The sequence below is a fragment of the Salvelinus namaycush genome, chromosome 27, assembly GCF_016432855.1.
Source record: "Salvelinus namaycush isolate Seneca chromosome 27, SaNama_1.0, whole genome shotgun sequence".
NCBI classification, from domain to species: Eukaryota; Metazoa; Chordata; class Actinopteri; order Salmoniformes; family Salmonidae; genus Salvelinus; species Salvelinus namaycush.
This window is the reverse complement of record NC_052333.1, coordinates 17,679,222-17,699,769: the sequence shown is the minus strand read 5'-3', so window position 1 is coordinate 17,699,769 and position 20,548 is coordinate 17,679,222. Positions and strand designations below refer to the sequence as shown.

At 42.5% G+C, this 20,548-nt stretch overlaps 1 protein-coding gene across 1 annotated transcript; it reads right to left on the bottom strand.

Moving 5' to 3' along the window:
* Nucleotides 1–1,150: 1,150 nt before the first annotated feature.
* Nucleotides 1,151–13,552, bottom strand: LOC120022064 (ankyrin repeat and MYND domain-containing protein 2-like). The gene is made up of 10 exons (XM_038965858.1): nt 13,486–13,552; nt 12,653–12,717; nt 11,580–11,718; nt 11,282–11,380; nt 10,895–11,055; nt 8,973–9,187; nt 8,561–8,696; nt 1,807–1,935; nt 1,545–1,650; nt 1,151–1,317 (listed from the first exon to the last, which is right to left on the bottom strand). Exons 1-10 carry the CDS (start codon nt 13,550–13,552, stop codon nt 1,151–1,153), a joined length of 1,284 nt encoding a protein of 427 aa, XP_038821786.1.
* Between the last annotated feature and the right edge of the window lie 6,996 nt (nt 13,553–20,548).

Below are 20,548 nucleotides of genomic sequence, written 5' to 3'. Positions count from 1 at the left end.
TCGCTTCAGTACCCTTTGAACACTGCCAACAGAGTGCAGTAGCTATATTACCAGTCATCATCATCAATGCATGGATGGTATTAAAGGGAAAAGCTGCCATCTAGTGTCCAAATAAATATGGGCATATCCCCATAACAACAATGGACAATGAAGGAGAATTATTAAGGCACTCTTTATTGACGTAATTAAAAATGTAAAACTGTCAACCAACACAAAGCCACATAGGTGTAAAGGGTTTGCCAGCATTAAAGTCAGATCATTATTGGATCATCATTCTACTCTGTGACATGGAATGGTATTGATACATCACTGGTAAGACATCCGTGTCAACAAAGGGAACATAAAATAATGATAATATAATGTTCAAATTATAACAGGAATACACAACTTAACAATAAAGCATGAAGAAGCCCTTAATATTGTGTTTTCTACTCATGGCCATACCTAAATAATAGTAATATGACATGTATTGTTCAATAAGGTGGTCCCATTTCAACATGAGAGTGCATTTTTTAAATTACTACAGTGAGGGAGGAAATTGTTATTTCAAGACATTAATTAAAGAATATTCAAGGCTTACATTTTAAATAAGAGAAGGAATTTGCTCAAACATACAAACAAGAAAAGAACACCAAAGCTAATACAAATACAAGTCAATGGCTGCATTTACACAGGCAGCCCAATTGTGATCATTTGCCCAATTATTGGCCAAAGATCTGATCTGACTTGTTAAAAGACCAGTTATTGGCAAAATATCAGAATTGGTCTGCCTGTATAAATGCAGCCAATAGGCTGTACATCATATGCACACACTGTATACTTCAGCCTCCCCTAGCCAAATAGACCTCATTGGCTCCATAGTAACAATCCTTCCTTAGACTCCAGTCCAGCGCCTGTTGGGTAAAGCATTCATCCCCACTAGCTCCTTTCTAATCTGGACATCATGGCCAATCAGTAGTACTGCTGATTTTTTTTATCCTTCTCCTTTAACCAGGGACTGATTCAGACCTCAGACATCAGGTGAATGGAATCAATTCAGTTTAATATTCAATAAAACGTTATTATTAATATCACTGAACTCTGGCCAATCAGTAACATTCATCAATGAATCAATTAACTACCCGGTAGAAAAGAACACCAGCAGTCCTTCTCATTCCTGGTGGCAGGATGGTGGTCCCTCTGAGGATGTAGAGGGGCTGTTCAGCTGGTCTGGCGCTGAGGGACCGGGACACCCTGATGACACCATGCGCTCCTCTGCCTTCAAACACAGCTCTACCAGGAAGCTGGCTGTCTCCTTCACCATGTCACACTCCTCATCTGGACCCAGGATAAAGAGGAGAGGGGTAAAACCGTCTAAAGTTGACCTTAGAGGGCGTCACAAAGCCACAAGTATGTACCAAGCTACAGTAATAAAGTAGTCTATAGAGGCTAACCCGAATCCAGATTAAGACAATTCCTTGGTTAAAAAGCATGTCTGGAGCACTATAGTACACTGTAGTAGGTATATTGTATGTGTTTTCAACAGATAGGAATGTGTAGTTTACCATTGAGCTCCCTCAGCCTCGGGGCATCCTTCTCCTGCAGTCCTTTACAGATCTTCTTATGGGTGAACCAGTGGAGACGCTGACACATCAGGCCACAGTACGTCACCTGTAGTAGTAGTAGTAATAGGAAGCATTTATTAATCATTTTATAGGCATTAATAATGGTGTATTCATGGACGTTATCATTAAGTGTAACCAAAGTAATAAAGAGGGAAATGATTGAGAGAAACCCTGTGCTTGTGGTCGGAGGTGGTTTTCGTACCATTTTGCAGAGGGAGCATCGCTTCTCGGCCCCCCTCTCTCCACACGTAGCACAGAACTCAGCGTCTATGAAGGCCATCTTACCCGTGAGAGCCTGGGTTAGCACCGAGAACGCTGTCGGGTCGTTACCCTGGAGACAAGAGAAGCAGTGGAACATTGAATAGTAAACATTCCCATACAGAAAGGAATTTTTACTAACATCAATTGTCAATAAAATCAGAATTCATTGAGCATGATCATGAACTCCTTAAAAATGTCCAATGCAGCAATTTTTTTCTCAATATCAAATAATTTCTGGGTAACAATTAAGTACCTTACTGTGATTGTTTTCAATTAAAATTATAGTTTCTTAGCAAAAATCTATTTCTCAAGCAATAATTTTGCTAGTATTGTTTAGGAGTGGTCTGAGTGAGAGACCTAATTGGGGGCGGCAGGTAGCTTAGTGGTTAGAGTGTTGGGCCAGTAACCGAAAGGTTGCTAGATCGAATCCCTGAGCTGACAAGGTAAAAATCTGTCGTTCTTCCCCTGAACAAAGCAGATAATCCACTGTTCCTAGGCTGTCATTTTAAATAAGAATTTGTTCTTAACAGACTTGCCTAGTTAAACAAATTTTAAATAAAACATTTTTTTTTTTAATTGCAGGAGCCTAACGGGAGGGATACAGTGCCTTTGGAAAATATTCAGACCTCTTGACTTTTTCCCCCAAAAATGTACGTTACAGCTGTCACGACTTCCGCCGAAGTCTTTACCTGTTTTGTTTTCACCCTATCCTACAGACCAGGTTCCCAGAACGCTAAGGCAGACGCACTGTCCTGGATGTATGACACAGAGGAGCGGTCCATAGATCACACTCCCATACTTCCGGCCTCTTGCCTGGTGGCACCGGTGGTGTGGGAGCTGGACGCGGACATCGAGCGGGCGTTACGTACAGAGCCCACTCCCCTCCAGTGTCCAGCTGGGCATCTGTACGTTCCGTCTGCTGTCCGTGACTGTTTGATCTATTGGGCCCACACGTCACCCTCCTCTGGTCATCCTTGCATCGGTCGAACAGTGCGCTGTCTTAGTGGGAAGTACTGGTGGTCCACCTTGGCCAAGGACGTGAGGGTTTATGTTTCCTCCTGCTCGGTGTGCGCCCAGTGCAAGGCCCCTAGGCACCTGCCCAGAGGGAAGTTACAGCCTTTACCCGTTCCACAACGGCCATGGTCGCACCTATCGGTGGTCTTCCTCACGGATCTTCCTCCCTCACAGGGTAACACCACGATCCTGGTCGTTGTGGATCGGTTCTCTAAGTTCTGCCGTCTCCTTCCTTTGCCCGGTCTCCCTACGGCCCTACAGACTGCGGAGGCCCTGTTTACACACGTCTTCCGGCACTACGGTGTGCCTGAGGATATAGTGTCTGATCGAGGTCCCCAGTTCACGTCAAGGGTCTGGAGGGCGTTCATGGAACGTCTGGGGGTCTCGGTCAGCCTTACCTCAGGTTTTCACCCCGAGAGTAACGGGCAGGTGGAGAGAGTAAACCAGGATGTGGGTAGGTTTCTGCGCTTATTGCCAGGACCGGCCGGGGGAATGGACGGCGTTCATATCCTGGGCAGAGATGGCCCAAAACTCGCTCCGCCACTCCTCCAAATCAAAATCAAATCAAATGTATTTATATAGCCCTTCGTACATCAGCTGATATCTCAAAGTGCTGTACAGAAACCCAGCCTAAAACCCCAAACAGCAAGCAATGCAGGTGTAGAAGCACGGTGGCTAGGAAAAACTCCCTAGAAAAGCCAAAACCTAGGAAGAAACCTAGAGAGGAACCAGGCTATGAGGGGTGGCCAGTCCTCTTCTGGCTGTGCCGGGTGGAGATTATAACAGAACATGGCCAAGATGTTCAAATGTTCATAAATGACCAGCATGGTCAAATAATAATAATCACAGTAGTTGTCGAGGGTGCAGCACCTCAGGAGTAAATGTCAGTTGGCTTTTCATAGCCGATCGTTAAGAGTATCTCTACCGCTCCTGCGGTCTCTAGAGAGTTGAAAACAGCAGGTCTGGGACAGGTAGCACGTCCGGTGAACAGGTCAGGGTTCCATAGCCGCAGGCAGAACAATTGAAACTGGAGCAGCAGCACGGCCAGGTGGACTGGGGACAGCAAGGAGTCATCATGTCAGGTCGTCCTGAGGCATGGTCCTAGGGCTCAGGTCCTCCAAGATAGAGAAAGAAAAAGAGAATTAGAGAGAGCATACTTAAATTCACACAGGACACCGGATAAGACAGAAGTACTCCAGATATAACAAACTGACCCTAGCCCCCCGACACATAAACTAATGCAGCATAAATACTGGAGGCTGAGACAGGAGGGGTCAGGAGACACTGTGGCCCCATCCGATGATACCCCCGGACAGGGCCAAACAGGAAGGATATAACCCCACCCACTTTGCCAAGGCACAGCCCCCACACCACTAGAGGGATATCTTCAACCACCATCTTACCATCCTGAGACAAGGCCGAGTATAGCCCACAAAGATCTCCGCCACGGCACAACCCAAGGGGGGGCGCCAACCCAGACAGGAAGATCACGTCAGTGACTCCACCGACTCAAGTGACGCACCCCTCCTAGGGACGGCATGAAAGAGCACCAGTAAGCCAGTGACTCAGCCCCTGTAATAGGGTTAGAGGCAGAGAATCCCAGTGGAGAGAGGGGAACCGGCCAGGCAGAGACAGCAAGGGCGGTTCGTTGCTCCAGAGCCTTTCCGTTCACCTTCACACTCCTGGGCCAGACTACACTCAATCATAGGACCTACTGAAGAGATGAGTCTTCAATAAAGACTTAAAGGTTGAGACTGAGTCTGCGTCTCTCACATGGGTAGGCAGACCATTCCATAAAAATGGAGATCTATAGGAGAAAGCCCTGCCTCCAGCTGTTTGCTTAGAAATTCTAGGGACAATTAGGAGGCCTGCGTCTTGTGACCGTAGCGTACGTGTAGGTATGTACGGCAGGACCAACTCGGAAAGATAGGTAGGAGCAAGCCCATGTAACGCTTTGTAGGTTAACAGTAAAACCTTGAAATCAGCCCTTGCCTTAACAGGAAGCCAGTGTAGGGAGGCTAGCACTGGAGTAATATGATAAAATTTGGGGGTTCTAGTCAGGATTCTAGCAGCCGTATTTAGCACTAACTGAAGTTTATTTAGTGCTTTATCCGGGTAGCCGGAAAGTAGAGCATTGCAGTAGTCTAACCTAAAAGTAACAAAAGCATGGATTCATTTTTCTGCATCATTTTTGGACAGAAGATTTCTGATTTTTGCAACGTTACGTAGATGGAAAAAAGCTGTCCTTGAAACGAGTCTTGATATGTTCGTCAAAAGAGAGATCAGGGTCCAGAGTAACGCCGAGGTCCTTCACAGTTTTATTTGAGACGAATTTACAACCATCAAGATTAATTGTCAGATTTAACAGAAGATCTTTTTCTTGGGACCTAGAACAAGCATCTCTGTTTTTCCGAGTTTAAAAGTAGAATGTTTTCAGCCATCCACTTCCTTATGGCTGAAACACAGGCTTCTAGCGAGGGCAATTTTGGGGCTTCACCATGTTTCATTGAAATGTACAGCTGTGTGTCATCCGCATAGCAGTGAAAGTTAACATTATGTTTTCGAATGACATCCCCAAGAGGTAAAATATATAGTGAAAACAATAGTGGTCCTAAAACGGAACCTTGAGGAACACTGAAATGTACAGTTAATTTGTCAGAGGACAAACCATTCACAGAGACAAACTGATATCTTTCCGACAGATAAGATCTAAACCAGGCCAGAACTTGTCCGTGTAGACCAATTTGGGTTTCCAATCTCTCCAAAAGAATGTGGTGATCGATGGTATCAAAGGCAGCACTAAGATCTAGTAGCACGAGGACAGATGCAGAGCCTCGGTCTGACGCCATTAAAAGGTCATTTACCACCTTCACAAGTGCAGTCTCAGTGCTATGATGGGGTCTAAAATTAGACTGAAGCATCTCGTATATATTGTTTGTCTTCAGGAAGGCAGTGAGTTGCTGCGCAACAGCTTTTTCTAAAATTTTTGAGAGGAATGGAAGATTCGATATAGGCCTCCACTAACTCCACTAACCTCTTTCCCTTCCAGTGCGTACTGGGGTATCAGCCGGTTCTGGCACCTTGGCATCAGAGCCAGATCGAGGCTCCTGCGGTGGACGAATGGTTTAAGCGCTCGGAGGAGACCTGGGACGCGGCAAATGTGCACCTGCAATGGGCCGTGAGGCATCAGAAGGTGAGCACCGACCGCCACCACAGTGAGGCCCCGGTGTTTGCACCGGGGGACCGGGTCTGGCTCTCGACCCGAAACCTGCCCCTCCGCCTGCCCTGCCGGAAGCTGGGCCTGCGGTTTGTGGGGCCATTCAAAGTCCTGAGGAGACTGAACGAGGTTTGCTACAGGTTACAGCTTCCCCCCGATTGCCGTATTAACCCCTAGTTCCATGTGTCTCTCCTCAGGCCGGTGGTGGCTGGTCCACTCCAGGAGTCTGAGATGCGGGAGGTTTCTCCGCCCCCTCTGGACATCGAGGGGGCCCCGGCGTATGCTGTTCGAGCCATACTGGACTCGAGGCGTCGGGTGAGGGGCCTTCAGTACCTCGTGGAGTGGGAGGGGTACGGTCTGGAGGAGAGATGCTGGGTGCCGATGGGGGACGTTTTGGACCCTTCGTTGCTGCGGGAGTTCCACCGTCTCCATCCGGATCGCCCTTCGCCTCGTCCTCCGGGTCGTTCCCGAGGTTGGTGTCGACGCGCTGCTGGAGCCCCGCGTCAAGGGGGGGTACTGTCACGACTTCCGCCGAAGTCGATCCCTCTCCTTGTTCGGGCAGCGTTCGGCGGTCGAATATATACATTTTTGCAAATGTATATATTTTTCAAAACAGAAATACCATATATACATAAGTATTCAGACCCTTTGCTATGAGACTCGAAATTGAGCTCAGGTGCATCCTGTTTCCATTGATCATCCTTGAGATGTTTCTACAACTTGATTGGAGTCCCCCTGTGGTAAATTCAATTGATTGGACATGATTTGGAAACGCACTCAGACCACGAGAAACAAGATTCTCTAGTCTGATGAAACCAAGATTGAACTCCTTGGCCTGAATGCCAAGTGTCACGTCTGGAGGAAACCTGGCACCATCCCTACGGTGAAGCATAGTGGTGGCAGCATCATGCTGTGGGGATGTTTTTCAGCTCAGGGACTGGGAGACTAGTCAGGATCGAGGCAAAGATGAATGGAGCAAAGTACAGAGAGATCCTTGATGAAAACCTGCTCCAGAGCTCCCAGGACCTCAGACTGTGACAAAGGTTGACCTTCCAACAGGACAACAATCCTAAGCACACAGCCAAGACAATGCAGGAGTGGCTTCGGGACACGTCTCTTTAAGGTCCTTGAGTGGTACAACCAGAGCCCGGACTTAAACCTGATCGAACATCTCTGGAGAGACCTGAAAATATGTGTGCAGCAACACTCCCCATCCAACCTGACAGAGCTTGAGAGGATCTGCAGAGAAGACTGGGAGAAACTCCCCAAATACAGGTGTGCCAAGCTTGTAGCGTCATACCCAAGAAGACTCGAGGCTGTAATCGCTGCCAAAGGTGCTTCAACAAAATACTGAGTAAAGGGTCTGAATACTTATGTAAATGTAATATTGCAGTTTATTATTTTTAATAAATTAGCAAAAATTGTGTGTGGATTGATGAGGGGGAAAAACTATTTAATCAATTTTAGAATAAGGCTGTAACCTAACAAAATGTGGAAAAAGTCAAGGGGTCTGAATACTTTACGAAGGCACTGTATGTAACCTTCAAACTAGCTGTTATTGGCAGAGAGATTTGAAACTTTATTTGTTGTTGGTCTATTGAAGTAACTGTCCAGTGTTTCCAGATTTCTATGAAATATGACCTATAATTAATTTTAATATAAGTGAAATAGTTTTCCATACAAAAAATGATAATTAAGTATGTTAAAAATCAGCTTTTCTGTGTTGGAATGCTGTGGGCGTGCCCGAACTTCAGAATGGTGTGGCCGTATACCGGTCATTAAAAATATTAATGCGAGTAGACCACTGATTGGCCAGCTCATTGATATATTCTCAATCAATTTTGAGACGGTCTGTTTGAGATACACGTTTGAGGTGGATTTTTTTGAAGTGTTTTTTAAAATCCTATTCATGCTTTGGCCACAAATACGAGTACAGGATTAGTCAACAACATTATTTGTGTATGAGTTAACAGAATCTGAACTTTTAAAAGTGAGATTTTCACTGGACAGTTACTTTACCGTAGCGTTTTAATGGAAGCTCGTGGGATCAGGTGGCTTTGCAAGGCTAACTTTAACTTATGCCACCTGGTGATGTCACCAGGCAGGCCAAAACTCCACCCATGCAAAACGTGCTGAACTTTCAGGCGGTCTTTTCAAACAGCTCTTACACTAAAAGGGTATTATCGTAATTTTCAAAAATTCACAGTATTATTCCAACCTCATAGTGTGGAAATGTACAGTATATAAAACACAGGTAAATCACCTTTTGGACTGCACTGCCCCTTCAATATGTAAATGTAACATTTGAAAAATTTTGCGCAATCCAATCAATCTTCAATTTGTTAATTTCCCGAGAGGATTAATTAAGTGAGTCCATAACTGAGTCCATAGGAGGAGCTTTACATTGGATAAGACCTAAGTCAAAGGAAAGTTCGAATCAATGAATGACAGGAAGCTCACTCACAATCTCCACTGGTGCGATGCTCCTGACCAGCTGCTGTAGAAGTGCGGCTTCACAGTAGGGAAACTTCCTGATGCAGTCTCTAATGAACTTCTCCTGGTACTGAGGAAAACCATCTCCATCCCTCCCCTTCAACAGGCTGAGAGAAGAGATATACACATTAAAACAATGTAAAGAACTGTCTATACAGTTTACATACAATATTCATGCAATATACAGCACTAAAAATAAACTATGAAACACATAACAATTAGTACCCAATGGTTAGTCTTGGAATTTTGTGCAATAACATAAAAATGTATTGGATAGTTACAGGTTAGAATACCAGCAATGCAATCAATCAATCACATCAACCACTGTCAAGAGAAACAAGATGATGCACTGGGAGTGACACACACACAACACACACACACACCTCTTGATGAGCACATCTAGCTTGTCATCACGGTCCAGAAGGAAGGCCATGCATTTCTGCAGCACATAGCTAATGTAGTGCATCTTCATGGCCAGGACTTCATTCATATCCTGCTGCTTCACACACTGCTCACACAGCAGGTCCATGACATGGTAACACTTCTCTAATGCTCCCACGTCCACCAGCAGAGGGTTCTCCCTGACCAGCATCACCAGCTAAGAAAGGGGGGAGGTGTGGAGGAAAGTGTTAGAGAGAATATTAGAAACAGAGAGACGGAGAAAGAGTTAGAAAGAAAGAGAGATTTAGAAAGAGAGAGAGATAGAGTTAGAAATAGAGAGGGAGAGAGATAAAGAGAGAGAGAGGAAGAAGAAGAGTACAACGCTAATATCTAATGACCCCACAATTTGAAAAGAAGGAAGAAAGAGAGGGGCCTGGTTGCTCCTCACCACATGCGCCATTCCATCATATCCCAGTATTCCTAGTTTGCTGTTCATTATATACTGTAACACTATAACACTATGTATCCTGCTGAACTCCCATAGCGAAGGCTACTCTGTGAGACCGGGGCCATGAGGGATAGGGGATATGAATGTCACAGCTCATGTTCTAGAGAAGAGATTCCACACATCAAACAAAAGGACACTTTCCAATGCCATGTTTCAACAAACTGAAGTCTTATGATGTAAAGAATCAGTATCCATCACAGAGACACAGTGGCAGAAACCATAGATTAAGTACTGACTGGTCACTTTGCAATGCTACTTAATAAACACAAGCTCCTATTACTTCATAACTGTCTCGGAAAAACACTTGGCAATAACTAAGTTGCAATCTCATCTAACCGACGTATGACAGCCACAAGGTGTGTGCAGTTGGTTAGACAGCCAAAACAGTTCGGACTTTTCTTGTACATTGGTGCACTGCCCCGACCGTAACATGACTTTAAGTAAGCATTTCGTTGGACGGTGTATGCCATGTATATCCTGTACATACGACTAATAATACTTCAAACTTTAACCATGACTTTAGTCAACAGGCTAATATAGCAGAGGTCTGAGAGTGTTACAGTGGCACCTCTCTCGGTGTCCTGCGTTCACGTCCAGACAGATAGATATATTTAGACAGATCTAAAGCGGGCAACGGCACCACGGGCGTGTGACTGCAGCCTGCAGCGGGTGAGGGTTGATCATGCAGAGAATGGAATTCAAAAGGACACTAGGCTATCCAAGCCATAGTTGAATTACAAAATAATAGGGGGACTTGGGGGGGAAGGTGGTGGCAGCTGGGTAGCCCATAACAAATCAGCCTTCCATCCTACCCCCAACAAAATGCTAATATCAAGTGTGCCCCCATCCCCACTTTCATAATTGCCAAAGATATCAATGTGCACTAAATAGGGGATATGGTGCCATTTCAGGGAAGCAGCCTTAGACTACTGGAGAAACTGAGTAAACCAAAGCCTATTGGAAACTGAGTAAACCAAAGCCTATTGGGTTCCTGGAAACTATACTGGCCATCTAAAGTGCCTTAACAAAACGATCAAGCCACTCCACTTCCCCAGAGTCAGATGATCTAACATATACATACCATTTGTATGTCTCTGGGGCAGTTTGAAGGAAGTTGATGGTAGTTTCTACTAGCTGCTCCTGTAGACTTCAAGTCATTGCGCTAACGCTAGTTGGAAATGGCTTCAGAAACTATCTTCAACTTCCTTCCAACTGCACGCAGAGACATACAAATATTATCCATGAGTTCATATGACTCTGGTCTCTTTAATGCATTTTATTCTCTATTTTACATAAACACTTGCACTAAAAGCAATCTCGTAGAGTGTGCAGTGCACAGAGGTTTAAGGAAAGGATTGTTTTTAAAAAGTTAGATAGGAACCATTTAGAATTCAATGTAGAATATAACATCTCCACCTTGACAGGGTTGAGGTTGGAGGTCATGATGATCTTGTGAAGAGGTCCAGCCAGTTTGGGAGGCAATTTGGCTTCTCGCTCCAGCCCCTGGGGTCTAGTGTAGTACTCCAGCCGCGCTCGAGAGAAGAAGTTGTTGATCACTGTCACACAGTCATGCTGGCCTGAGAGATGGGACAATCATCATCATCAAAATGATCATCACCATCATCATCATCTTAATTTTCATAATCATCATAATAAACCCAAAAGTTTGGGACAAGGGGACTGATATCAGGGCTGTGGTTCATTTGGTTTTCAATTCAGCCTATTCAGAAAAAGTCACAAAAAAGCTGGGTATTTGCAGGAAAAGACCTGTGTGAAAGAAGTTTAAGGCGATCACTTCTTTACCCACGAAAGCAGCCATCTGAGCAGCCGTGCGACCTACTGAATTGACCAGGTCTGTCTCTGCACCCGCATCCAGCATCATGGAGGTTATGTCTGTCTTTCCTGGGATAGGGCAAGTTATGGCAAAGTGTAATTGTTTATTAAATTCTTATATGGTGCTTATGAATTAGTTATTTATGGATTATGAATGTGTTATGAAGTCCTTTTGTAGGTACCCTTCAAATAAAATATGCCCAATATCAAAATATTGGCTAAATTACAGTATATGCTGTATGAAAAAGGATGCCTGCCCTGGACTAACCTGAGAGTCCAGCAAACATGAGGGCTGTGTATCCATAATCATGTTCATTACAGTTGACGTCTGCCCCGTGCTGTAGCAGCAGACTGCACATGTCTGCCTGGCCCTTGTATGCTGCGTGCATTAGGGGAGTCATTCCATACTGAGGAGAGACAGAAAGGATCATACTATCCTTTAGGGTACTGATTCTACTGGTATTCACCTGGTAGCCTACTTGTAACAGCTTCTTTTAAAGAATACTAAAGAAACAAACAAGTAAATCATTGGTTATGACTGTTTAATTACCATAGTAAATACCTGGTACTTTTTGCACTGTAAAATAAAGTGCTATGGAAGTAAGGCAGGAAGAGAAACTTACTGTTACATGTTTATCCACACAATACTCAAATGTGACAATTATGTCAGAGCTATACTGTATAGAGTTATAAGGCCAGGCTGAGACTGAGTGCGCATATACTGTCAAGATCTGCTGCTCCATCTGATTTTGACAGACTGGACACACTTGTGCCACCTTTTCTTTTTTTTTTTTTTTACATCCTGCTCCCACACACCCACACACCCACACACATACACACACATATATACACATACACACATATACACACAGACGTGGTCTGAAGTAGTCTGTGGGTTACATCTAGTGGCTGGAGTACTACGTCCTGCCCTCAAGAGTCTCAGCCATATGTCTACATAACAATGGAAAACATATGCTGCAGGCCTTCACCCACAGAATGTTATATATGTCTCCATGGCTACACCATCCCAATAACATCACTATTTACTTTGTGTCACTAATGCCCTATAGGTTTGTCAGACTATGTCAAAACTATTAGTGGTCATGCGTAGAGGATTTTTGTGAAATAGACTTTTAAGTGACATTTATGTGTTTTACTGTTCTAAACATCTCAGGGATATTGTGGCTCGTGTATGAATTGCTGTAAGCTAACTTGTACACGGATATATTGTGGAAGAGAATGACAAATCTCATCTTAGCATTGACTAATGACACAAACAACACAGGTAACTTTGTCAGAGTTTTCAACAACAAGACTCCCTAGCCCCCATCCATACAGTACCTCATCCAGACAGTTGACTCTGACGTCCTTGGACCCCAGCAGCCGTGCAACCTCCTGCACATCGCCTGGTTCACACAGAATAGAGATTTTAGATATAAAATGAAACATGCAATACCTCTTATTAACAATATATCATACAATATGTATAAATGATCTGTGCAATCTCACTTTATCTCCTCATAGGTATACTCTACAATGAGGTTTCTGCAAGACACTGTGAATGTGAAAAACAGGTGCACTCCAGCAGTTTGATATAAAATGATTTAATTTGTCATAATGTGTGTTGGTGATGTATGGGAAGTATTGGAATTATTGGAATTATTACTATAACATTATTACATCAAAAATGTAGCCGATTGATAATGCATTAATGCCTGTGGAGAATTTGTTTGATCATATTTTAAGATTCAGAGTGTTTAATTTTCACATGTACAGGGTTGCAGGTGTGATTGCAGGGTACAGTAAAAGTCTTAGGCTTCGAGCTCCAACATGCAGGACTAAAATAATGAAAATGGTCATGAAAAACAACACTGTAAATAGAAATAGCACTATATACATAAAAACAACTGTGGCAGTGATGACTAAATAAATGTCCATTGGGGTGGAGGCAGAATGTTGAGGGAGTGAAGTGGAATGACCATAACGGGAGCATGACCATTGAGTGAAATTAAAACTATAACAATTGTATTTTTTTAAAGTAACATAAAAAAGTAATACAACAAGTAATATTTGTGTGACAACGGAAGACAGTACTGTAACAAAATGCACAGAACAAAGGAAAATAACAGAAAAGTGTTTACAAAGTCAGCCAAAAACATTAATTAGAAACTTACCTGCAGCAATAACCTGTAATATTTCTCGCTCAGCTGCTGAAAGATCTCCTTTCTTGGGAGCAGCCATTCTCTCTGTTGTTAAAATTGTATTTATATTTTCTCAATTCACAAGTGTTGACGAACAATATCTTGCTGTGGATGTGTGTTTATCCCAAAATCGTTACACCACTTGGCAGGCACAGGCGTGACGACAGTAAAAGGTGATGGACTTGACCAAATATATAATATGTAATTGAAGGGAAGTTAAACCATCATTGGACCACACCACTATGTGAAGAAAAGAGGTGACAGATTGTCCACTCACTAACTTAAAATGCATAAATGTGTTCTTATTCCTCTTTACAATTTGAATAGCTTGTAATAAATGTATTTGGACGAGAAATATCCTATATATTAATGTTATAGTTTGGTATATTTAATTCTGTCTGGATTCCCCCTATACTGACATCTTTGGTTTAATCCGGCTGTATTTCAAGTGTCTGGCCACTCTAAGGCGTTTTGATAAGTGACTGTTCTTGTTTGTCGTTTGTTCATCTCAACTTGTTGTAGAGTCATCCACTGCAAGGTAAATCCCTCAAATATTTCACATTATGAAATGTAATATTTAGGCCTAAATGTTCAACTTTATGAGCTTGGCTAGGTTTGGTGACAAGTTTAGCCCTAGTTCTCTTAAATTGTTTGTTGTTTGGCGTAAGAAATGATTTACATAAGTACATTTTTGAGAAATATATATTAACATTGGCTAAAGTAACGACGTGAATAGCTGTAATTGCCAATGCCAAGTTGGTTCTGCCCACGGTGCGGTGGGTTACAGGTGCGCGGTGCTCGCATGGGTTGGCCGGTTTTGGAGATGCCAACCGCCATGGGCTACTGTATAATGTAGCCACTAGCTATGCATCATTTAAAACCGCTTTATAAACATTATTTGTGACATGATAGTGTCCACAGTCCTCCAAAGTCATAATAGCCAACTGGAGAACGAGACTGGCATATTTGGGTATATTTGGAATTCGATAGTCTGTCATAACACGCAGTTCTGTCTGCACGTGCACAGATTATCAGTGATCCAAGAATAACGATCCAGGTGACCGCTCAGCACCCGCTGCCGCTGAACTCTTTGGAGGGCATTAAAGCGGCTATAGGAGAGGATCTTAATTTCAGCCAGTTTGCTACAGCAGCAAAATAATCCTGCAGCAACGGGAAATGTGAATTATTATGTGGATTATGATTAATGAACATTTATGTAGTTGATACATGTTTCTTAAGGAAAAACTAACTACCAGGAAATTTGAAAAGACAGTTCATGAGCTCGCCTTGACTAAGGCTTTTCAAAAAGCTTTATGTCAAGAAACGTAAATGCAGTGTTGCAGTCAAATCATCTAAAGCAAATTTGGTGATGGACATAGAAAATGAGGCATTAATGATGTCAACATTTTTTATATTTATACATCTCTTGTGATACGGTTCTAAGCAGCACTGACGGATGTGTTGACATGACAACTGCATCAGAGTTTTGAGCGACCCTTCCGCGCCTTTTGTTCCATGCTGCCTGAAGTCCTAGCTAGCCAGTAACTTGTTAACACCAGATACAGATAAAAGTGGAGACATAAGTACAGTATATTTGCCATAGATGAATAGTGTAAACTTTCTATTATAATTGCTGACACCCTACAGTCACATTTTTGCACCAGTAGAGTAGCGATCTAGTTAAATAAATCACACCCCTCTGCAAACACGCATTCTCCATTATTGGTTACAAGGCTGTACATATTTAAATTAGGTACGATAATATCATGTTTCCATTGATGTATTAAAATGAGAGTTGGGGTGATGTCACCCTATCCCCTTAATAATTATGCCTCCTGAATACAAGTGTTTGACATGGGGTAGGAGACCAGTAACTTTATGATCAAACTTTATCCATGTGAAAGCAATAGTAATTTTTCATCCTTTGGTCATCATACTTTGATCTGGTTTCATCCAAATATCATAAAATCATGTTTTTCATGAAATGTGGACTGTTCATGGCCTTTAAATTTCAAAGTGGAAATTATACGTTTTACACTACAAGTTTTAAATTTAATGCGTTGCAGGACAGTTCTCCTGCAACAAGGTGATCAAATTAAGATCCTACATCTGTATTGTTGTCCACTATAATGAGAGCCGATGGCCAGATAGGGCGCAGGCATTCATTCATTCATGGAAGTGAAGTCTCTTTCACTCACACAAAAAGAGGTGCGTTCTTTTATACTGTAGTCTTGAAACTTGAAACTAGTCGCGTTTTGTTATCACCCTCTAGTACGAGCACACACTTTCTGTAATTCATATCAGACAGACTGAGCTCCACCGAGGCTGTTGAGTCTCCCCGTCACCATTCTCTGGCCACTGTTGCCTGCTTCCAGGAATTGTATTTATTTTGGGCATTGAATGTCAGTTGGACAGACCTACAAAGCCTGTGTTTGTGTGTGTTTGTGTGTGTTGGTGGCGGGGGAAGGGGTCTGTGTAACATGGCACTGGTATGTGACAATGCACATGGCTTGACATGTGAAATCATAAGGGGTGTTGTTGTTGAGAATACTGATTGTGACTGACCATATAAAGCTGTGGTTATGAAACTGGTCAGAGATGTTACACAAGTGCAGCCTTCCACATCAAATTGGTTCTCTGTCATGGAGTCTATGGAGGTCAGAAGAAGTCCACTGACAGAGGAAGAGTCTCTCGTGACCAACCATTATGCTGAGATTTGGCTCAAGGTGCCTAAATGAAGAGTTAGTAATATTGTGAAAAGGGGGTTGATTTTCCCCATTTTCTTGTGTAATAAGAAATGTAATAGTGTAATAAGCTTTTTCACAGACAACCTGGTTGTGAAAAGGAACATTATTCAGATTGATTGTCTCATCACAGAAAATGTCAGATTTTCTTCTCCTTTTCACAATTTTACCTCGAAGGTGATGCATAACTCTATCTCCTCCTTGCAGAGGTCTGCGTGGAGGTTAAAATCAGGTGAGTCCTGTTTACAACATCTAATACACTGATAATTGCTGTGGGATCACTACCATCATCCCCCAGGGCAGACTACTGGTGCTTAGCCCAGCTCACTGTGCTCTCTCCGGGGGCAAAAAGACTAAAACTGTGGGTATTGTCAGGTGCTCTTTAGAGGTCTTAGAGGTACAGAGTACACAGTGTGCACAGAGCTATAGGGAGACAAGAGGCTCACACTAACCTAACTAACCCTAACCACCAAATATGATTTGTTGGTAACACTTGCACCTACAGCTAAAATAATGCTTTATAGATTATAATAAGCATGTATGAGCCTTTATAATGTCTTAACACTTAAGCTGCCGGGCCTTGCTTCCGCCCTTTTTGCGCCAATGAGAAGCCATTTTGACTGCAACATTCTAAGTCTAATAAATACATTTTATATGCTGTCAGAAAAATAGTAAGTGTTTTGGAAACCTCATAATTGTCTCTTTATGATACAATATAGAAATCCTAGTGGTTAGAGCGTTGGGCCAGTAACCGAAAGGTTGCTAAATTTAATCCCCGAGCTGACAAGGTAAAAATCTGTCGTTTTTCCCCTGAACAAGGCAGTTAACCCACAGTTCCCCGGTAGGCCGTCATTGTAAATAAGACTTTGTTCTTAACTGACTTGCCTAGTTAAATAACAAAATAAAAAAGTGACTTTGTAAAAGGACTTGAAAGTCACTTTTTTTGCACTCCAGGGAAAAAAGTCCTCTTAAACTGCTTAATACACAAATTATGTTCATCATATCAAAATTCTAACAACATACGTGTGTTAAATAGATGTAGAAAAAGTCAAGGACGGAGGGTGGCATGACTTGTCAAATGTGACCGACCGCCTTGATTCGGTCTTATGTAGCAAAATTTGAAATTGTTTTTTTTTTACATTGGATAAAAGTAGAGACTCAGGGCTACAAATTGTATATCATACACTGCATTTGAGGAACAATGGGAAAGAAATTCTGCTTTGAAAGTTGATCAACTTGTAACCTCACTTTTGAGAAAATGGCCTTTATATGTATTGGTACCTACTGGAGATCCCTTTGTCTACACCCATTCAGCATCGTTCACACCCTCTTAAGCTTCAGCCACACCCATCTCTTTAAGGGTTGATCCGAGCGTTCTGTCCTAACAAAGTCAAGCACCCAAGCTAACCGGCTAATGTTGGTTGGCTAGCTTGCTAGCTACTTCCAGACACAAATGAGAGAACAGCTCACTGACCATTTTACTCGCCCAGGCAGAGCTCGTTAGGCTGTTTTTATGTTATCCAGAGCGTTGGTGACTGCTACTGTGCTCCTGGCAACAATTTTTTTAAATTGCCAGCATTTGACACCGGCCATATTCAACGGGTGTTGAGTGGTCAAGATTTTGTCAGTTATTCTGCGCTCTGGCACACTCAAACGTGAGTACTCTGAAATCGGCGTAGATAGCCAGAGCGAATTTACCACATGTCTATCAACAGTTGTCGCAGTGACATTCTATTGAAATGGTTTAATGGATTATTTTGTTAAGACATGTCGCTAGCTAGGTAAACAATGAACGATAATCCCAACTCATGACACTACTACCCTGCATGAATCTGCAGGTAGCTAACCAACCAAGTTCAATGTTAGCTAGTTAACATTAGGCTATAACTAGCAAAGCAAATGGCTCTGAGATACGAATAATATCATACATGCAAAGTTAGCTAGCGAGCCAGCCAGATAGCGTTAGTTATCTAGCTAACAGTACACTTTAACTTGAAATGAAATTTACTTTCTGTTAAAATTTGAAACGTGTAATATCTGAAAATGTAGCTGAAATCGGAGTAGATAGACGTAGCTGGTAAATTTGATCTGGCTATCAGCAGTTGTTGCAGTGACATTATATTGAAATGGATACTTGCATAGTGGAGTCTTTTAAGCTATGTAGCTAGCTAGCTAATGGTAGCTAACACTGTTCTGTACACATTATGCGTACCGCGGCATTCAAACAAGGCTGTGACGAAAACGAATGGGACTGTAGCGACAGTGTTGGCATCAAAATCCGGGGTGTAAACTGTTTGTATTCAAGCGTTGATTGACATGGTAATAGACAATAATATTCGAGAAAAGTTGGGAGAAACGGACCCCTCTGACGCTGTACGATAATTTGTGATGTATCACAACGTAACACGTGTGCCGTACAGAATCCGTCTGCCAGGGCTAGCGCTTCTCTCTCAGATTAAAAACAAGAGACCGGGAAAGGAGGATACCCTTGTCAATTGTAAAATGTTTTGCGTCATCACTGCCAGCCATCATGACTCTCAAAATCCGCGACAGCTGCAGTTTACTTGTTTGAGTTTGAGTTTGAGTTTATTTTTACAGGGACAGTGCACATTAATCAACGTTTCAGTAAAAGTGCCGGTTTTAGCCAGCCGGCTAATTTTCAACCGCAGTCCCTGGGCAGGTTATTAAAAACAATTACAATATAGACAATAGCAACATAGAACAAGACATAGCATACAGACATAGCAACATAGGACAAGCAAGACGTAGCATACAGACAGAGCAACATAGAACAAAAAGCACTTGTGAAGATAACTGTAGCGCTGCCCTAAAAACCCTAGTCAAATTTGACACAAACCTTCAAATAAGTATGTAAAGACACATTATATAAACTCTTTATAGTGTTTTATTAAAATTTGAGATGACAAGTTGGGTGAAAAAAGCGGATTCCCTACACAACATATCTCCCCTTTCACTATTACTCAGTAGCCTTCGCTTCCCCTTCTGCCAGGTGGAGCTCCATTGCCCTCTTCAATCATGCAGAGACAGGTAGCATGAAAGTCTGTCATTGATTTTTGCTGGAAAGTGGAGAAATTGTACTTTACAATGGTATTCATATTACAGTTGACCTGGAAGTATTACTTTTTTGTGGTGTTAAAATAAGGTCACATGTACAGAACACTGTCAAGTACAAAAGTTTGTTAGTTATCGTTAGCTAAACCATAATCCCAACTCATGATGTTACTACCCTGCATGAATCTGCATGTAGCTAACCATCCAGGTTAGCTATGTAACATTAGGCTATAACTAGCAAAGTAAATGGCTCTGAGATACGAATAATAAGATCATACACGTAACGTCAGCTAGCGAGTCATGTTATTCAACTGTTACCATGCACCTCCAACAAAGATAGCTCAGATGTGAGTGCCTTTAGAATTTGGAATCAGGATATTTTCTACCTGTGGCCTGCAGAGTTTATATTTGTTGGCTTTATGTAGGCTACTTTTACATATTGGTAATGGCAATAGAAGTTACTAGATTTGTATCATTTTAATTTAGATGACATTTTGATTAACCACATGACATTTCATTTATAAGTCTTCATGTCTCAAAAGCAATGAAACTGTTCCACGAAAATGTGCATATGAGTATCATAACTGGCACGCAGATCAGTAGAAATGGTACGATAACTTGGCACTACAAATGAAAAAGGTTGCCGACCGCTGGTGTAGCCTATACCGGCAACTTCAAGAGCTTAATGGCAGAATCTGTGAAGGCCAGCTGCAGCGGGAGGAGGAGGTTGGAACAGGTTTTTTTCTTCTGGTTAGGCTATATTGATATCTGGCTCCCTCTTTAGTAATTTGTCTTCATTTTTAATCGCAGTGCTTAAAGCATCAGGCAAGCTCAGTAGCCTACATATAGTTGATTTTATTCAAACATATGGTGTTAAAATACAAGTTTAAAAATTTAGACTAATCGATTGGTCGAAAAGAACAGACAACTCTGTTGACCAAGGGGACATCCCTAATGGCATGTCAACCATAGTCAGAAGTTGGCTAAAGAACATCTGGATCTAGGACCAGGTTACTACAGTATGCTCTTTGGAATCTCCTCCAGACAACATGTTTTGGTGTGGTACAGTAGATTATAAGATTCCTTAATCCCTTTGACCCTCTAGTACTGGCCTGTCTCACTGTCTGTCCCAAGGAGGGACACTCAAAGACCCTTCGGCGTCCAATTGTTAGTCTCTCTCATTGGATCAGATGCAGTTAGCTTGTACCAACCGTGCATGT